Source organism: Mauremys mutica, chromosome 11 (genome assembly GCF_020497125.1).
Source record: "Mauremys mutica isolate MM-2020 ecotype Southern chromosome 11, ASM2049712v1, whole genome shotgun sequence".
In the NCBI taxonomy this organism is placed as follows: domain Eukaryota; kingdom Metazoa; phylum Chordata; order Testudines; family Geoemydidae; genus Mauremys; species Mauremys mutica.
Window position 1 is genome coordinate 6,751,706 of NC_059082.1, and position 18,991 is coordinate 6,770,696.

The 18,991-nt window shown below is 45.8% G+C and overlaps 1 protein-coding gene across 1 annotated transcript in view; it reads left to right on the forward strand.

Moving 5' to 3' along the window:
- Window positions 1–18,991, forward strand: part of IGDCC3 (immunoglobulin superfamily DCC subclass member 3) — a 176,288-nt gene that overhangs the window by 134,638 nt on the left and 22,659 nt on the right. Inside the window, exon 7 of the mRNA XM_044978899.1 lies at window positions 1,560–1,725. Coding sequence (XP_044834834.1) covers window positions 1,560–1,725 — 166 coding nt within the window. The remainder of the gene's footprint in view (window positions 1–1,559; window positions 1,726–18,991) is intronic.

An 18,991-nucleotide genomic window follows, 5' to 3' on the forward strand; every position in this document is an offset into this window, starting at 1 on the left:
CACATATTTGTCTCTGGCTGGCTGTGTATAGGGTAAAGAAATGAATTCCCTTATTCATCTGTCTTGTTTACTTGTGTTCCCCTCGTCTGTCTGTCTTGCTCCACCTCTTGGCTCTTGTTTTATACTTAGCTGGGAAGTTCTTTGAAGCTAGGAACAGCTTTTTGTTCTATGAACGTATAACCGCTGGCACAGTGGGGCTCTGGTCCGTGACTGGCGCTCTTACACATTACTGCAGCACAAAATAATCATATTTGGAATGGTATTGCCGGAAACCCTCATCACTATTTGTCTCTTTGAGTGAAGCAATGCTGATCGCTAACAAACTCCATACTGCTCCACGACCCGGCAGATGGAAATGAATGAGGCTCATTTGAACTCCATTTGCACGTATTCTGGCAAACTGCAGCATGCTCCAATTTCCGGAGTGATTTGTATAGCTGAGGAGCTTGAGTTCCCATTTAGAGAGAGAGTTGTCGTAATATTTTGCGTTTGAGCAGCGGAAAGCTCTTTGCTAACATTAAGCAGCCCTCACGCCGTCGCTCGGAGTTCGGTGGCCTGGTGTTTGTTGTGAAGGTGGGTAAACGGAGTCTCAGAGACAGCTTGCCCAAAGACACATTTGACGTCAGTGCTGGGACTAGAACCCAGGAATCCTGACTCCGTGCCCAGCACTCTACCCACGGCACTTACCGTAGAGTGCAAAGCTGTGGTAACATTTGCCATTCCTGGCGGTGTGGGGGCGAGGGCGTGGAAGGATGTGAAAGTGGCACTGGAATGATACACACTATGTTTTGGGGCTCACACTTTCAAACGGGACTGCAGAGCTGCTGATCTGGCACCTTTCACCAGAGCTCATTTCATACAACATACACAGTCACAAGGAGCAAGAAGGAATGAATCCAACACTCCCCAGCACATGATATTAAAAAAACATATTAAGGGGCGTTATTCTGGCTTTTGTATTTCATCCCTGTGTTTGAATTCGTTCAGATCAATAAAGATCCAGCAGGGCCTTTCTAATGGGCAGGATTCATTTGTAATGATCCTTCCTCACATAGGCCTTGTACCAGCATAGCTGTGGCCCAGAGGCGTGGTACCGTTGCAGCAAAGCCATGGTAAGCAGGCAGGGCTTTGTGGTTCACGGCAGCCTAATATAATAACGTGCCTTTGTGTAAACAATCAAGCATCCAGGTCCCTTAAAGAGCAGGAAGGGGACACTGTGGTTTTAAACGACTAGCCCACCTGGCATCAGTAGCTCATGCAATTACTGAAAATTCCCTCTCCCCGATTAGCCAGCCCAGCTCTGTTCTTTAGCTGGTTACAGTCATGGTTACAGATGGGCAAGCACAATCTGTAGTTATCTGTGGACCACACATGCCTGTCAAACCTGCCAAGCTACCTCTGGAGCTGATAAACCACGGTGGTTTTCTTTTGTCAGCCTTCGCCGCACTCACAGAATAGACTCAGGTTATTTTACACCAAGTGATTAGAACAGGCTTGGTGCCAGGACAATGTTGGCTCCTGGCAATGTTCCTCATGCTTCGCTTTCCTTCCCTTCACAGCCCCTGCGGAGTTTGTGCAACACCCTCAGTCAATTTCCAGACCTGTAGGGACGACTGCAATCTTCACCTGCCTGGCCCAGGGAGAGCCTCCCCCTCAGATCACCTGGCTGAAGAACGGGCAGATCCTAGAACCGACCGATCACATCAAACTGAAGAATAACAACAGGTAAATCAGTTGGCAACAGATTTCAGCCTCTTTGAGTTGGGTGGAGGAACGACAGAAAGGTCAGTGCTGACATGAAACGTACAGCCACGGTCTGATATTGCACTGGTGTAAATCAGGAGTAACGCTACTGAATTCAGTAAATTACACTGGTGTAAATTGGAGCAGAATTCTTATGTGTCGGGAACTTCACCAACCCCTAAATAATCATTTTTGGAAGTGTGCTGTCCACGCAGACATTTATTTAGATACAGACACAGGATCGATATGGGCAGCAGAGCAGATGAATTTCACCCACGCATTACCTTTTGAATAGAAGATAGTAGAGGCTAATTTGTTACGAAAGCATAATCCCTTCATGGGGTTGTTGAAGTCTCCTGAAGTAACAGTGACTGACAAGCCTTTGCAGTGATGCTACAAATTCTATCCCGTGCATTGGTGTATCTGTGTCTTAAACGTCCCCTGTTCTACTGGACGATAGTTAAATGAGCGCTCCCAAGACACTTCCATTCCTGCTCCTTGATTGCTTTTGGAGAGCGAAAGCGCTAGCTCAGAGTGAGGATAGAGCAGAAGAGATTGGTCACTTTCACATGTGCTCCCGGAACAAGGGGACACTTGTAACGAAAGGCTCTCTGACCTGCCTTACAAGAGGAAGCTGAACTGAGGGCCATTATTAGTAACAATCAGGGCTCCAGCGGTGGTGGTGAAGGAAGAAACACACACTTCTTCCTTTGTTAAAATAGAGCAGCTAATTATATAGCAAAAGGAGACCAGAAAGATGGTCTTGTAGTTAAACACTGACGTAGACCCAGGAGACCTGGGTTCCGCTCTCGTCTCTGCCTCTGACTCCTTGTGGGAAGTCACTCAGTCTCCCTATCTGTAAAAAAGGCATAATGCTATTTTTCAGCTTCCACTCTTTGTCTGGCAAGCTCTGGGGAGGGATAGCTCACTGGTTTGAGCATTGGCCTGCTAAACCCAGGGTTGTGAGTTCAATTCTTGAGGAGGCTACTTAGGGATCTGGGGCAAAAAATTGGTCCTGCTCGTGAAGGCAGGGGGCTGGACTCAATGACCTTTTGAGGTCCCTTCCAGTTCTAGGAGATAGGTATATCTCCAATTATTACCTTTTTATTACCTTTACCTCTTCAGAGTAGGGACTGTCTCAGTTTAAATGTCTGCACAGCTCATACCATAATAGGGCCCTCTTTAAAGGTGGGCTTTTTTTAAAAATCACACTATAAAAATGGTGTCCGTTCTGAAAAAAAGACTTTATGGAACTTGCATAAGGGGGTCCCCAGGTTTGCGGCATCTCCATGATTCCTACCCTGGGTTTGCTCGGTTCACAAATAAAAAGATGTTTTTACTAACCAGCCCTGCAAACTCAGTCAAGATCTGAGAGCCAAGTTGGGTTCTCGGCTTGCGTGTAATTACCATAATCACGAGGCTGTAGGCCAACTGCCACCCTCGGTGACCTCTGTGCAACTCCCTTGTTCTCTGATTCTGGCTTCAACTACACTTGCGCGGTTTTGTTGCCTTCAGGGAGGAGGCATGGGTGTAACTGAGGAAATAATTTAAAGGCAGTAAAGTTGCAAAGGTGGGCCTGCAGTTTGAACGTAAGCCATGATACAACAAAACACGGAAGCGTGTGCACTGAAGTGAGCAAAGATTACTCTGAATACACATTGGGAGCAGCAGCAGCTCTGAAGAACTCTGAGCAAACTCAAAAGCTTGTCTCTGTCACCAGCCGAAGTTGGTGTAATAAAAGATATTTTCACACAGTCCGTTCCCAGAATAGAATCACACTTCAGTCTGTACCTTTTGATCCCTGGTATGCTCAAATTCTCCCGCAGGCACCCCTGTTTGAGATAATATTGGCTTGGTAGCAGAGTTTCACTACATTTAGGCCTTTTATCTCACCGGGGAACAGTGTTTTGCGCAAGTACTAAATAACTGCATTTCCATGCTAAAATACGGTCATGTTTGTGTTGCAGAAATAATATGGTGGGATGCACTTAGTGTGAAAATTACAAGTTGACAGCACAGTTTCTATGGAAATAACATGGAACAACATACTATGAAATAACAGTAGCTGTGCCATACACCTAAATTATCAGCAGAGCTTTATCGTCCCTGGTGTGATCTAACTGTTACCTGTATTATCTGTATGCAGGAATCCAATTAACACAACAGTGGTTGAGAAAATCCGCGTCCTTCAGTTTTGTCCATCAGCGAAATGTTATGGTGGCATTAGCTTCTACTTCCTGGGAGAACGATGCTTTTGTTTTTTAAAGCTTTATCATACGCGGCAGGTGTAATAGGCCAGGGGAGATTTCTGATGAACCCGGGAAGCTGAGTAGCTCAGCCACCTCAGAACCTGCAGGGCGCATATAAAAAGCTCAGGTTCTTCAGGAACAGCATTTGCTTTTCCCACTAGGCGTCTTGGGAGGGGAGGTGTGGCACGGCAGGCATGGCACAGCATGGTTCCTATTAGGTGGCTTGGGCCAGCTCAGGGTGGCTGGAGCTGGCCTGGGGTGGCTCGGGCTGGCCCAAGGCTCCTCCGGCTGCAGGTGTGTGTGTGGGGGGCTCGGGGCTTCAACTGCGGGGGGCGGGGGGAGGGCTCCAGAGGCAGGGGGACCTTTGGGCGCTGGTGGGTGGGAGTTGGGGGGAGGGCCTCATACAGAAAGGGTAGGGCCAAGGGGCTAGCCTCCTTGAAGTGGGAGTTCACCCGCCGCCCGTGAGCTTTATCATACCGAGGCTTTTTAGCATTAGGTTTCTGATGGTTTTGAAGCTTTGTGAAATGATCACAGGGTGTTGGAATAAGTGTAGTGAAATATTATCCACCCTAAGTGGAATTTTCATCCCAGTCAGGCATCTTTGTAAAACGCCAGGCCCCACAGTGCCTTTGTGCACATCTCATGAGTTGGATTGCAGTGCTGGCTGAGTTCAGGGCCCCATCATGCGTGGTGCTATAGAGATACATAACAAGAAACAGTCCCTGCCCTGGAAAGCTTCCAATCTACAGAGACAAGGAATGGGAGAAAGGAAAGTTTGAGAACTGCTGATCTAGACCAAAGCTAGCTTGTGGATGCCTACAGGTGCTGTGGTCACACCTCTGATTGCAGTGTAGACATACCTTAAGGGTTTTGCTTAAGAGAATCTGTGACAGAGCCTGGCACTGAATCCTGTTCTTCTTCGTGTCCTAGTCCAGTGCTTTACCCACGAGACCATCCTTCCTCTCAGTCTGAGGAAGGTGGTAAGTACCCAAAGCTTGGAGGCACTCAAACCTTTGGAGATACCCACATCTTTGGGAGTTAGTTTGGCCTACTTGGGCTTGCAACCCTGGGAGATGGAAGGGATGGGACACACCTGAGAGAGTTTCCAAAGCCACTCATCTGAGAAGTGCAATTGCAAGTGGGTTTACGGGATGGCTGATTGCTGTGGGAGAGGATGAACTGGAGAAAAGAAGTCAATGGTTTGTTTTCCTGCAAGGACCTTTTTCGATGTGTCCTTTCGTTTCATTCTTGGGTGCATGACTAAGTACTGTAACCTGCTTAGTTCCAGGCAAAGTCCATTTGCGATTAGGCCTTTGGATTTATCAGTCACTTGCACTCAGAAAATATTTGTCCATGTAATGATGGATCTAGAATCTAATGGTAATGAAGCTACTAAACTGCACTCTAAGCTTTTTAATTAGATTACCCGGTTTCCTGGAAAATACATTTGGATTAAAACTCTGCTTAATATGGCTATAAAGAGGTCTGAATGCCCCCAAAGGGGTTTTTTTGAAAAAGAATAAATCATCCAAAGTCATATTGTGCACTAATTGATTTCCAAAGGCACCATATGAACAACGCTGCTCCTGAAAACGACACAGCTAGAAGTGACGGATAAATACGTCAAGTGCCAGAAGCAGTTCGGAAGAGGGGCTCCGTCCGAGGAATGACATCGGATCAGAGCGTGCATTCTCCCCTCACCTCCTTTGGAGATGTTCTTGTAGATAGCTGCCTAACAAAATTAAAGCACAGCAGCCGGGAAAACTTCCCAGTCAAACTCTTTGGTCCTGCATCGGGCTCTTATGTTGAACAAACAGCACCGTGGGTGAAGCACTGGAATGGGTTATCTAGGGAGGTGGTGGAATCTCCTTCCTTAGAGGTTTTTAAGGTCAGGCTTGACAAAGCCCTGGCTGGGATGATCTAGTTGGGGATTGGTCCTGCTGTGAAGGCAGGGGACTGGACTCAATGACCTCCTGAGGTCCCTTCCAACCCTGAGATTCTATGATTCTGTGGTCACCCATTGACAAACTAGGTTGTAGAAATAGCCAAAAACTGGGATGTTTTGGTCCCCCTCCCTCAGTCCCTAGCTCCAAAATGTCCTGTTAGATTTTGGTTTTACAAACTTAAAACCAAAATGAGTTGTTCAGCTCCTGGTCCCATTTATCTGAGCCCCCCTCTCACTCGCATCACATGGAGAGGTTGAGGACAAATCAGTTTGTCTAAATGGATCCTGTCGTGGCCCATCTCTGCTTGGGCAGGTATTTTAAAGAAATCTAGGCTTAGGGATTTCCCCTCTTTGAACTATTGTTACAGATCTCTCACCACCTATGTGAGGACTTCATGGTTGTCACTAGCATGGCATGGAAGACGGGGAATAATTTCTGTGACTGTATCTTCCAGTTCAAAAGCACATTTCAATTGGTCTGTGTTTCTGACCCTGCTGTCCTCTCCTTCTGCAAGCATTTGAGCGTCTGAAGCTAATCAGAGCTAGTATTCATGAAGAGCAACTGTTTCATTCCAGTGGCTTAATATTTGCCAAAAGCAAATGTCAACTGAGAGATTTGGTCCCAAATTACTATTACTATTTATTAGTAATAATAATGTATGAGTTATTTCTTGTACTGTGGTAGCACGTCAGGACACTAATCATTGACCAAGACCTTGCTGTGCTTGGTGTTGACCACTCAAGTAACAGAAAGCAGGTCCCTGCCCCCAAAGAGCTTACAATGTAAATATAAGACAAGAGACAAGAGGTGGATGCGATAGCCAGATGGGGGAACACAAGGAAACAATGATGTTACTGCTCAGCATGGAAGCAGATTTCACAGCACACCAGCTGCCTAGTCAGGGTAAAGATTTTGTAGACACGTCTTCTTAAGGAGGATGATGAGGTGGCTTTGCAGATGTTTCCTGGGAGTCCTTGGACAAGTCATTTGAATTCTGTGCCTCAGTTTCCCCTTCTCTAGAATAGGGATGATAATATTTCACCATGGTGTTATGATTCATTAATGTATGTGAAATGCTCTGACATCCTCAGGCAGAAGGAGCTGCTGTATAAAGGTACAAAGTACACCTCTACCTCGATACAACGCTGTCCTCGGGAGCCAAAAAAATCTTACTGCGTTATAGGTGAAACTGCCCCGGAGTGCTGCTTTACCGCGTTATATCCAAATCCGTGTTATATCGGGTCGTGTTATATCGAGGTAGAGGTGTAGTATTGTCTGCAGTAGACATTTGTTTAAGGAAATCTCCCCCCCCCACTTATTTCCCTTCTCCTTTTTGGATTCTTACAACCTCCCTTTAGAGCAATTTAGAGACCTAATCTTGCAAAACTTACGTTCACTCCAGTGGGACAGAGGCAGTCCCCAGATCAGTGCCAGAAAGGGAGGCTGAGGTACTTAAGTGATCCTTCCTGTATTCCAGTCAGATAGAAGCCATATATAGGAAGTTCTATTCTGAAGACTTTGCAGAGGGAGGCATCATGCAGTTGAGAAGAGGCCCATTAGCTTCTGGAAGTCTAGATCATCCTGTGTCATGCCCCATGTGGGCTGCTTCTGCACAAGGAAAGCAAACCGCACGCCAGAGAAACTTCTGATCCTCTTTTGTCTGTTAACCACAGAAGGCAGCACTCAGAAGGCTAGCACAGAGGATAATGCACTTCCGTTAAGAAGCACTGTATCTACACTGGCTTTGACTTGCTTTCCTGAGATCATGCTTCAAAAATATAGCCCGATGCACTGGGAATTACAGAACTTTCCTGATAATTATATCTGATTATTCAAATGCTAGGCTGGGGAAAGAGGTGGGTGTTCAGAACCCTGTCTCCTCTTGAGGGTATTTCTCTGTCCATTTGATCCTTCAGGGAAAAAAGGGAATCAGTTTTGGGCATATTGTATTCTCTGTTCTCCCTCCCATTCCCCCCCCCCCCCCACACACACACAATCAAACAAGGAAAAACTAGCCTGGAGCTCTTCCTGAGGTGTGCCAGTTCCAGCCCAGATTGATCTCCACAGGCAGGAGTAAATAGGAGTTCAGGGCCACGTTGTTTTGTGGTCTGAATGTAAAACAAGGAAAGACCATTTCAAAGGCGTTTTGGGTTGTTTTTCCTGGTACGGAAGGACACACCTTTGACTTTGGGGCCATTTCCTCTCATGGCTTCCCACGCCAGAGTCCTATTGAAATCAATCAGAATTTTGAGTAAGAATTGATGGCAGGAGGTAGAGTTTGGTCATACAGAATTGTCCAGATGGAACAGCTGGACTAAACTGCTGCCTTATGGAGAGTCCCAGGATGAGGCCTGGGTCCTTTTGGAGGGATGTGTGCATGTGTCCTTAGGTACCAAGTGGTGGCTAAAATAACTGGAAGAGAAGGAAGGACTATTAGAGGACAAATAACTTTAAAATATAAAAAGACCGTCAACAATTTTCCCCACAAGAGAATTTGACTCTCGTCTTGAAAATTGTTCGAGCCTCATTTTCAACCCGCGGTATCGGAGTTCGGTATGTTGGAGAAACACCGAATTTAGAACTGGGCTTTGGATGGATGAAAAATTCTATCTCATGGGGTAGGTGGAAACGACTGCTCTTTACGACTAAAACCTCAGCAGATTGTGACTCATTATATCCCTCGGACCTGTGCCTCACTGAGCCAGTTATTTTAGTGATCTTCAGCCATGGTATGGGGCTATGGACACAGTGATTCACTTGCCAAGCAATTTATAGTCTTTTTGCATAGTCAAATGACCTTTACAAGCGAAGCCCAAGAAATACCCTTTCCATTCCCCCATCTGTAAAATGTGAATTCCAATTATTTTATGCTCTGAAGAGCTCTTAGTACATTAACATTAAAGATCGTCCGATGCGATGCCCTCTCCAAAGTAGGTGGTTTTGTTTTGCAAATGCCAGCAGTGTGGGAACAAAATATCTGATCAATGTTTAGCAAAAATCAAAGGCAATTCTGGATCTCGGATAATTGTTAATGAAAAATGCATGAAGGCCCAGGCCTAGGGAATTGTGGGATTTTCCATTAAAAGCTGTGAATAAAAATCACTTTTCCTAAGAAGTAAGATTCTTGCTATGTGATCCTTTTCTCAGACCGTGGAGCCCATGTTTGTTGGAATGATTGTACATTTGACCAGCTCATTCGAATTTGTTTCATCTGACAAACATAGGGCTGAATTCTGCTCTTGGATCCTCTCAGTAGATTGCAGCTCTGATTTGCTCACCGTGCATGTGCAGATTCCAGTGGGAGATATGGAACAGGTAGAGTGGAGTCTGCATACATAGTGCCAGATCCTCAGCTGGCGTATTTCATTGACTTCAGTGGAGATACACCCCTTTGCACTAGCTGAGGATCTGGCCCACTCTGCCCTGATCTGAGAGTACACATTCGCCTACAGAATGATTTCAATTGATCGTGATCAACAGTACATTATTTTGCAGTTTACAATAACAAGAGTCCGAGTGCTTCTTAAATAGTTACAAACCCACCGGCTGGAATAGTTTCCCCAAAGATGGAAGGGGGAGTATAATGCGTTGCTGGCAAATTCTGACAATTTTGTAGTCAATGCAATCGGCAAGAAAACATATCGCTACCATGGCGAACGGGTGGTTCTCTTGGACGGTAGAGGTGAGTTCGCGCACTTTTCAAAATCATGCCTTTGAGGTTGGTAGATTGAAATATACCAGGAGAGGATGAGGCAAGAAATAATAACAAAATTGCCACTATGAAAGGTTTATTGCTTTTCATCATTTGACCCAGTAAGTGTTCAGTAGGTTCCAGGGGGTCATTTTCAGGCTAGAAATAAATCAGGTTCAGAGGTTTAGCTAGGCTGCAATTGCCATAACAGCAAGTAACAAAGGCCAACATCTACAGAGAAGGCAGGCTCTAAATATTGATTTTTCAGGAAGATTTTATTTACAAAATGGTAATTAAGGGGTTTCAATTATTCCACTGAAAAAGGGCATCAGCACAACCCAGGGCTCAGGTGGTTTTTGCTATCTCAGTGACCTTAGCTTATGAACTGTCCCCCTTTAAACTCTGTTACTTTTATGTGTTGAGCTCCTGTTGTCAGTATCCCTTGAATGACTTACTACCAGAGTGGGGTGGGTTAAACCCTCATCGGAGAAAATAATACATTGTAAATAAATGTAGAGGAAGATTTGTTCCTTCTCCTTGTGCTGACTTCCATGCAATACACCGGATATCTTTCTAACAGATGTTAGTCCCTATCCACCTGCTCTTGTATACGCTGCATTGTCAGCTTTTGGATATCAAATGCAAGCAAGCTACCTATTGCTATGGCTGAGGAGAATAACTGCCCCTTCAAGGGGAGTGAAATAGTTCATTGGCTTGTTATGAAAACAAATAGGGGTTCATGGTCCCAGCAAAATCCCGCTGACGTGACTGAACTGCGTGCACAAATTTGGGGAACAATTAGGCCCCTGTGTTTCAAGTCTAGAGTGCAGTTGGCGAACTTCTCCGATTACGGGTCGAGGGAGCTGCATGCTAAAGTATATTTCAGTTCCCAGAAGCATGAAAAATAAGGAAGAACAAGAAGGTGCAGGGAGGATCTTGATGTTAAGCAGCTGCTCCTCACTTAAAGATAATGTATGGGTTTGATTTTTGTTTTGAAGGAATATGTAAAACCTGCTCTGCAACCTAATTGCCTCTGCAGCATGGGCCGTAGAATCCCTCGAACAGAGCACAAAGCCAACAGTGGGGCATCATCATAACTCAGGCTTCTCTGCACTGAGCAGGGATCGTGCATTAGGATCAGTGGTCATATCCCACAAGATGGATTTGCAGCAATTACAGGGCAGCTGACATTGATGGACCTCGGTCTCTCCCATCTCATGTGTCTCAATGATTATTTTGCTGCTGCTGTGATTTTTCTCAGTGGTCTGTTCCATCTAGCTGGCGTATGAATAACTTGCTGATTCAGTGTTATAACTCACTCTTGTGTTGGTTATGTATGGAAAACAATACATTTGTAGTGGGGTCCCTTGTACAGCTCTGCGTGTTTTTCCGTTCCTCCTTTTATATCTTAACCCCGCCCCCAACACACACCCAACCAGCGCACCTGCACCCAAACAGACATAAGGACTGCCATACTGGGTCAGACCATGCTCCATCTTGCCCAGTGTCCCGTCTCCAAGGTGACAGAGGTTTGGGAGAATGTACAGAACCCACCTTCTGGAAGTCACAGGTTTAGGGTTGCCCCGGCATGGAGTTGCATCCCTGACTATCTTGGCTAATAGCCATTGATGGACTTATCCTCCATGAACTTTTCCAGTTCTTTTTTGAGTCCAGTTATACTTTTGGTCATCACAACATCCCATGGCAATGAGTTCCACAGGCTAGCTGTGCGGTGTGTGAAAAAGTGCTTCCTCTTGTTTGTATAAAACCCATTGCCATCAAACTATGTAATCAAGAAAAACCTGTCATTGGCCATTGTCTACTGTTTAGAGCAGGGATCCAGGAATCAGGAAGCAGTTTGTGTCAGGTTCTCTGCTGGCGTAAGAAGACACAGCACCACAGAAGTGAATGGAATTGTACCTTCTGACATCAACAGAGAACCTGGCTCCTGAGTTCTGTTCCCAGCTCTGATGCTGACTTTGGACAAGTCATTTAAACTCTCTGTGACACCCATTCCCTGTCAGTTATTCATCTGTACAGTCGTCTCCGAGGCAGACCATCACAAATACAGTCATGCTGGCCGTAGCATGTGGTAGGAGACTTTTTGAATGGGCAATTGCCATGCACCTGAATGCTGACTGGTACATTCTTGCCATCAACAAAACTGAAAAGGCTCCCACAAGTAGTCACACTCCAATCTCTGCGTTAGTTACATCACATTTTCTCCTGATCGGGAGCGAGCCTCTTTGTGTGTGTGCACATGCTGATACCTTTCCAAGTAGGCCCCTCTTTTCCTTTGTGCCGCTGAATCAGTGAAGAGGTTTCCTTCACTTTGGAAAGCCGAGCTCTGGTCACTGGCCTAGACCTCTGACCCGAGTGAGATCAGTCATCTTGATTGCCTGTGAACCAAGAGACAGCTTGTGAATATGCTGCTTTTGAAGGGCTGAAGCCTCCTGTTCCTCTCCACCCCCCACTTCAGATCGGCGTGGTGTGAATTGACAACAACCCCGCTCCCCACTTTTATCAATGCCTGTCAGTGCATTGTGCAAAAATTTGATTGAGCTCTCAGCTCACTGAGCATCTTTAGTGGCCAGCAGAAAGCGTTCTGGCATCTCATATCGTCTGATGCGTTAATGTTGCCATCAGTCTGGCAGGAGCGGAAAAGTTTCCAAAGAGCAGATGTCCCAACGTGACAGATTTTCTGTTCACAGGGAGAAATAAAGGGCACTTGCATATTTCAGGCATTTCGAGCCAGAGCCACTCTGCTGCTGTGTGAAGGGGAGGGGGATGTCACATAGCAGCTCGACATTTTGCTTTTGTTTGAGCTTCTTAATTAAAAAAAAAAAACCAACAACTTTGGGAAACAGGGCCAGATTCTGCTCCAAATGACACCTGCTGCAGCCTCACTGATTTTGGTGGGGTTCACAATGGCAAAAGCAGGCAGAATTGGTCCCGTAAATATTTAAGAGGCAAACTGGAGCTTACCAATGGCCTCTTCGAGGAGCGGAGCCTCATATTTTGATGAATTATCATCTGACTTGCTGCTAGGTAACCCCCCTGAGAACTTAGGCATGATAGAGATTACCATGGTGTAGGCCAGTGGTCCCCAACACGGTGCTTGCGGGCGCCATGGCGCCCGCTGGGGCATTTATGAGCACCTGCCTACTGACAAGGGAGCACTCCTGCCAGACAACCCACCGCCAAGGAGCGCGGCCGCCGGACAACCAGCCACCGAGAAGCGGCAATGCCAAGAAGCGTCACCGCTGAAATGCCGCTGGTTCTCGGCAGCATTTCAGCGGCAACACTTCTCTATGATGCTGCTTCTCGGCGGCATTTCAGCGGCTGGTCGTCCAGCGCCCACCACACTCTTCTGGGAACATGACTATGCTATTGCAACAGAAAGGTTGGGGACCACTGGTGTGTAGGCAGGGTACTGGAACAATTTATATAGTGGGGGTGCTGAGAGACATTGAACCAAATTGTAAACCCTGTATATGATGGAACCACTTCAAGCCAGGGGATGCTGCTGTACCCCCAGCACCCCTAGTTCCAGCACCTATGATAGGTGCTTCCACTGAGGATATTGGCAGTCCATTTGTGATAGCCGCAGGTCAGGTTGTGTTGTTTTTTTCAGCGTGCGTGTGTGTGCGTGAGAGAGAGAACGAACCTTATTTTGAGGTTACTAGTTCCTTATATATTGTACCTTATGGGAAGCACAGCATTTTTTCCTAGGATAAGCACTCTGCCTGCTTCTCTGCCCTCAATTTCTACACCTCATTAAGGTTTTTAGGTGTTGTTGAAAATTTAATAATTGTATCGACCCACTGTCTGTGACCTAGTTCAAAGTAACACATCATCTGTGGCCTCTGTTGATCATTTTTAATGGCTATCTTTGGCCCTAATCATCTACCACTCTCAAACTCGCACTTGTAAACCTCCAGGAAAGAAAAGTTTTAAAAAGTCTCTAAGGCAGAGGTTTTAGCTGCATGCTGTCTTCGGTGTTGGCAGAATCTTCTTTCTTCAGACATGAGAGTCTGCTCTAGGAATGTTAGCTGCTGGTGTAAAATCTCACAAGCTATGACTCAGTGAGGAAGTTTAGTTATTTAATATGGCAGAACACAGTGATATCAGGGTCCTATTGGTAAGGCATATGGTGCCTGTGAAATATCACAGGGTATGCCTACCCAGAGCCTGATCGCTTAGCATCCCCAGGGACCTCTTGGACTGGAAGTTCCAGCATCTGGACAACATGGTTTGGTTTAAAATGGCAGCTAATCACCTCACACTTTGCCCTCTGAAATGCTCTCTGAAAACACAGGAGAAAGGGTCAGGTATACAGTGGCTATCTCTCAGCAGTTGTGTGGCCTGCCCTTTTACTCTGCTAGCATTCCACTAAGATAATCTGCCAGCAGACGTGTTGAGACAAGCCACTTTCTAATATTGAAACAGCCAGAGGCAGATCCAGTTTTAATGGAGATAATATAATTTCATCTGGACTGGCAACATGATGCTTGCTGGAGCGTAGGCTGTTTTCAACTGGGGGAAGGGCGATCTGGGTCAGAATCAAGGCACTGGTCCTATTCTTTAAGGCCCTCCATGGGTATCTTTCCATTCTTGACCCACTAGGACAGCTGAACTTACCAAGAATGTTGATGCTGTTGGCTGCCTGGGATGAGACTTTTGGTAGGAGGTGGTAGGGGTGGAGGCGGAGAGTTCTTGGAGGACTGTGGGTCTCTTTGCTGGAGATGATCCCAAGTCTTGCTCTGTTGCTGCGCAAAGGCCATCTTCTTATGCAAAAACCTTCCTGCAATGACAGGAGTCAAAGAACAAATAAATATGGAAAACACCTCCAGGGAAGAGTACCGAAACCTAGCCAGGGTGAACAGGATCCATTATATGGTTCAGATGTTATATGATTCTTATTCCTGTATGCTGCATCTAGGTACTAGAGAGATGGGTGCATTGTAAAAAACTTAGAGAGACAGTTCATGAACACTGAGGTAAATCAAATAACCGCTCCCAGCCCGCATTGAGGAGTGTTGGCAGACCACTCTTGGGGAAGCCTGCCACAGCCCGAGCTGTACCTGTTCTGTGGCTAGAGGCAGACATCAGTCCAGCACTTTTCACCAGCACTAAAGATAAAAGAAACAAATGTTTTTAATTTCAAATTCAACCTGTGATTTGTGTTGCTGTGCTGTTCAGATTCCACTCTGAGAACTGCTGTTGCTCAGCTTTTATTATATTGCTGTGACACATTCGAGACCACCGGTGTTGGACTTTGGCAGTAAAGAATTTCACTGGTAAAGAACAATAAGCCACCTGCTCTAATCTACAGAGCCTGTTTAGCATTACCACGGGCAGCCACAGACTGGACTTGAATTGGATGCAGTGCTCTGATCCCTTAGGCAGAATAGGCCCTCGTATTAAGAGTTGTAACTAGGATCTTGGCTTGAGGTTGATCTGACCTTTTGGGGGCAGTGCATTTGCGGTAAAGTGCTGTGGAATCTCCCGCCACCAAAGATCAGCAGGATCGCCAAGCCCTACCATTTCTCTCAACCCGCTTTCCCCCAGTAATGCAACTGCAGAAAGACCAAATCACATTCTTCTGGAAGACAACCCCCGAGTGTGGATCCACTGAGGAGTTGAGGGAGAGGTGGAGAGTTTTGATCTCTTTTGCTGACAGCATTGGTGCGACTTGTTTAGGTATCTGACACCTGGATACTGCGGGGATTGGTGAATTAGATATGAGTTGGAGGCTCTTTCACATGCCATCTGGTGCCAAGGCATAAATTAGAAACTGGCTGATTGCAGACCCTGGGATTAGATCAGCATCTTCTCCTCTGGTGTCATGTGATTTTCCTCAGCATGTTGCAACAGAGAGTTGGCTTTTTGTTTTCAGAAGCTATATACATGTCGGAGAGCAGGGCATGAGGTACAGGTCTGGTTAAATAGGGGCCAGTTCCTAACATTTTCAGAGGCTCCCCATTACAGGAAGCTCTCAGGGAAGACATCCAAACCACAGACCATCTAGTGAACCACTGCCCTCTAAGAGCCTTCTCTGGTGGGGCAGCTTTGATTCATTCCATGTCACTGGAAGTCCCAGAGTGGACGTCAGACTTGGACGTTGCCCTTGAGTGCTGCTTTGCAAGTGGCCATATGAAAAAAGGGCACGTCTCCCTTCCCAACCCTGACTTCCCACTGTCTTCCACTGTCTCTCTTCCTACATTTAAAATGTATATTAAACCCAGCTATATGTCAGTGGAAGCTAAATGCTTCCCATTGTTTCTGTGTCATTTTGTCTGCAATCGGGAGGTTCCGCGCTCCCCTCTGCTTCAGAGCCAGCCTGGATAAGGCTGTTCCTAGGTACACAGATGCTCAGCGAATTCAGGAGAATAATCCCAATATTGACGCTGCAGACGGAAGCGGCGTTCCTGCTCCTGTCTCACATCATCTGTTTTATGCAAAGCTGCAAATACAGCTTTTGAATTGCATAATCCCGCCTGTCCACCATCTGTCCTTGTGGAAGTCATCTCTTGTTGACACAGTTTAGCTACACGTTGGGCCTTCTTTTCCCCTAATCAGCTATATTGAGCCTATGGCTATGAAGGGAGCTTACGGTTTGATTCACTGAAATCACCATATCAGCTGAAACCACCCCATTTCGTATTCCATTTACAATGTTTCCAAGGAAACAAAGGCCTAGGACATAAATAGATGGCTGTTAAACATTTGCTCGTGTGTGCCAGTCCGGATGATTTACAGGGCAGAAATATGAATGTTAAATCAACAGCAATAATGAATTTTAATATAGGAAGACCAATATTTTTGTTACAATTAAAAGAATCATTCATTATGATATACAATCAGGCAATGCTGGGTTATTTGGAATTTACATTTTCTACTTACGGTTTTTCACTGACATAAACAATGTGCCTGATTCTGACCTTACTTAAAGTCATGTAATTTCACAGACTTCAGCAGAGTTACTCCAGTTTTTCTCCAGCGTAACTGAGATCAGAATCATCACCAGCGTTTCTTTATCTCTAACATTCACCCTAATGTAATAAAATGGTTTTTTTAATGCCATGATCTGGTAGTAAATGAGGATGTGGTTAGACTTGGAGCATTTCTCACATACCAAAGGGTCTGTGTGTGTGTGTGTGTGTGTTTCTGGTTCAGGAATCATTTATTGCATGCTGATTTTGACATACACTATACAAGTGTCACTGAAACCCAGAGACATTATGCTCCAATGAAAGTTGCTGCTACGTTACAAGTAAGCCAACGCACCACCCATTCAAAACCTGTCAAATGTACTGAACTGAACTCAGGAAATCATCACAAGAACAACCAGGCAAATAAGCATAAATACAACGCAACATGTATGTGGCCACCCCGATGTATAACTATATCATGTGGTACAGCGGTAAGCAGAGTTTACATACAATAATGAATGAAAAATATCCTCTGTGAAAATATACACCCAGCAGGATTTTGTCAGGTGATGAGAAACATCCAGTAGAACATGGTAGGTTAAAATGCCAGTTCAAGGATTAGTAAAAATATTTCCAACGTTGTCCAGTCCTGGCGGATGTAAATGTACCGGTAACTTCCTGACATCAGCTAGGGATGGGGCTCAGGCACTGGGTTTAACACCATGTCTGAGCTTTCCCAGAGTGGGGGACTGGATCTGTGCATTTGGTTAGGGTTCATCTCGAACAGAGACCTGTGTAAACTACCTCAATGGTTTGTTATTTGCCCTTGAACGTGAGCTAGAAATGGTGTGAAGATGCCATACACTGTACCTCTCCCACCAGATGGAAATGATTTCATAAACATGTTCTTCTCCCTTTCACTCTTCCCAGTCGAGGCCCCATGCTGTGGGAACCTTCCTCCCCCCCAGAGAGGAGAGGCTGGGACAGGACACTCTTCTGCACTTTTTTGGCTGGCCAGAGGAGTTTGCTGGAGTCATTTTACCCACCAGGACCGAGCGCCGGCCCCCTAGTCAATTCCTTTTGCTCTTGAACTCAGAGCTCCATGTTAGTGCCTGACATCAGCCATGGAGATAACCTGTGGATGCTGTTCAGAGAGGTCTGGCTCTTTTACAAGCCTCTGGTGATCAGTATTTACAGCGGCTAGTGTGAAACATTAATAAAGTGGGGGCCAGTCAGTGGGATTTCTAAGTGGATGGATATTCCCTTTAACTCGTCTTACATTCCTCCACACACAGGGCCGTGTTCTCCCCTTGATGAGTTCAAGTAACTCCATTTAAGGCTAATAGAAGGTAACCTTATATATCAGTATTTTAGTATTCTAGCTATGGTCCAGAACACTACAATTTACAGCAGTGATTTGAACTATTACCTTCTCTTATTTTTTAAAATAAGGGTTCCAGCATTTGCTCCCATACAATGTATTCTCATGCTGAGTTTAGCAGGAATTTGCATCTTCAGAGCAGGCTGAAAAAAAGCATCAACTTCCCTCTTTTTAACACAATAGTAACTGGATTAACGCAGTTATAAATATATTTTGTTTGTAACCTCCTTGAGCTACTGCATCAAGGTTGTTAAAAGCAATTCCAGTTTATTCTAGCTTCAAAGGCTGCCTGCCAGTTCCTATTAGGTAGTAAAAAGAACATTGTAAGAGTACAGTGACCGAGGGTCTTTGAAGACTGATGTATTGGATATTTACTTGTGATTTCTTGTAACCATTTGATCGCAGTGACTTTAATCTCTTTTTGTTCCAAGTTTCATTTTTGAGGAAATATGTTAGAGCTTGAAAGACCAGAGCATGTTATTGTCTGCCCCACTCTCTCCCCCTTTTGAGAGATGAAAGTTATTAAAATGCTGTTTTCAGGGGTGGCCAACCTGTGGCTCCGGAGCCACATGCGGCTCTTCAGAAGTTAATATGCGGCTCCTTGTATAGGCACCGACTCTGGGGCTGGAGCTACAGGTGCCAACTTTCCAATGTGCCGGGGGGTGCTCACTGCTCAGCCCCTGGCTCTGTCACAGGCCCTGCCCCCACTCCATGCCTTCCAATGCCCTCCCTGAGCCTGCCGTGCCCTCGCTCCCCCCCCCCACCCCAGAGCACCCCATGAATCAGCTAATCAGGAGTTGTGGGGAGGGAGGGGGAGGCGCTGATCAGCGAGGCTGCTGGTGGGTGGGAGGAGCTGGGAGCGGGGTGGGGGAGCTTATGTGGGGCTGCCGGCATATTACTGTGGCTCTTTGGCAATGTACATTGGTAAATTCTGGCTCCTTCTCAGGCTCAGGTTGGCCACCCCTGCTGTTTTGAACAGTAAATAGCAAAATAGGCAGGTTGCTACTAACAAGTGTGTCCTCTTTTTTTTTTTTTCTTTCTGAAAT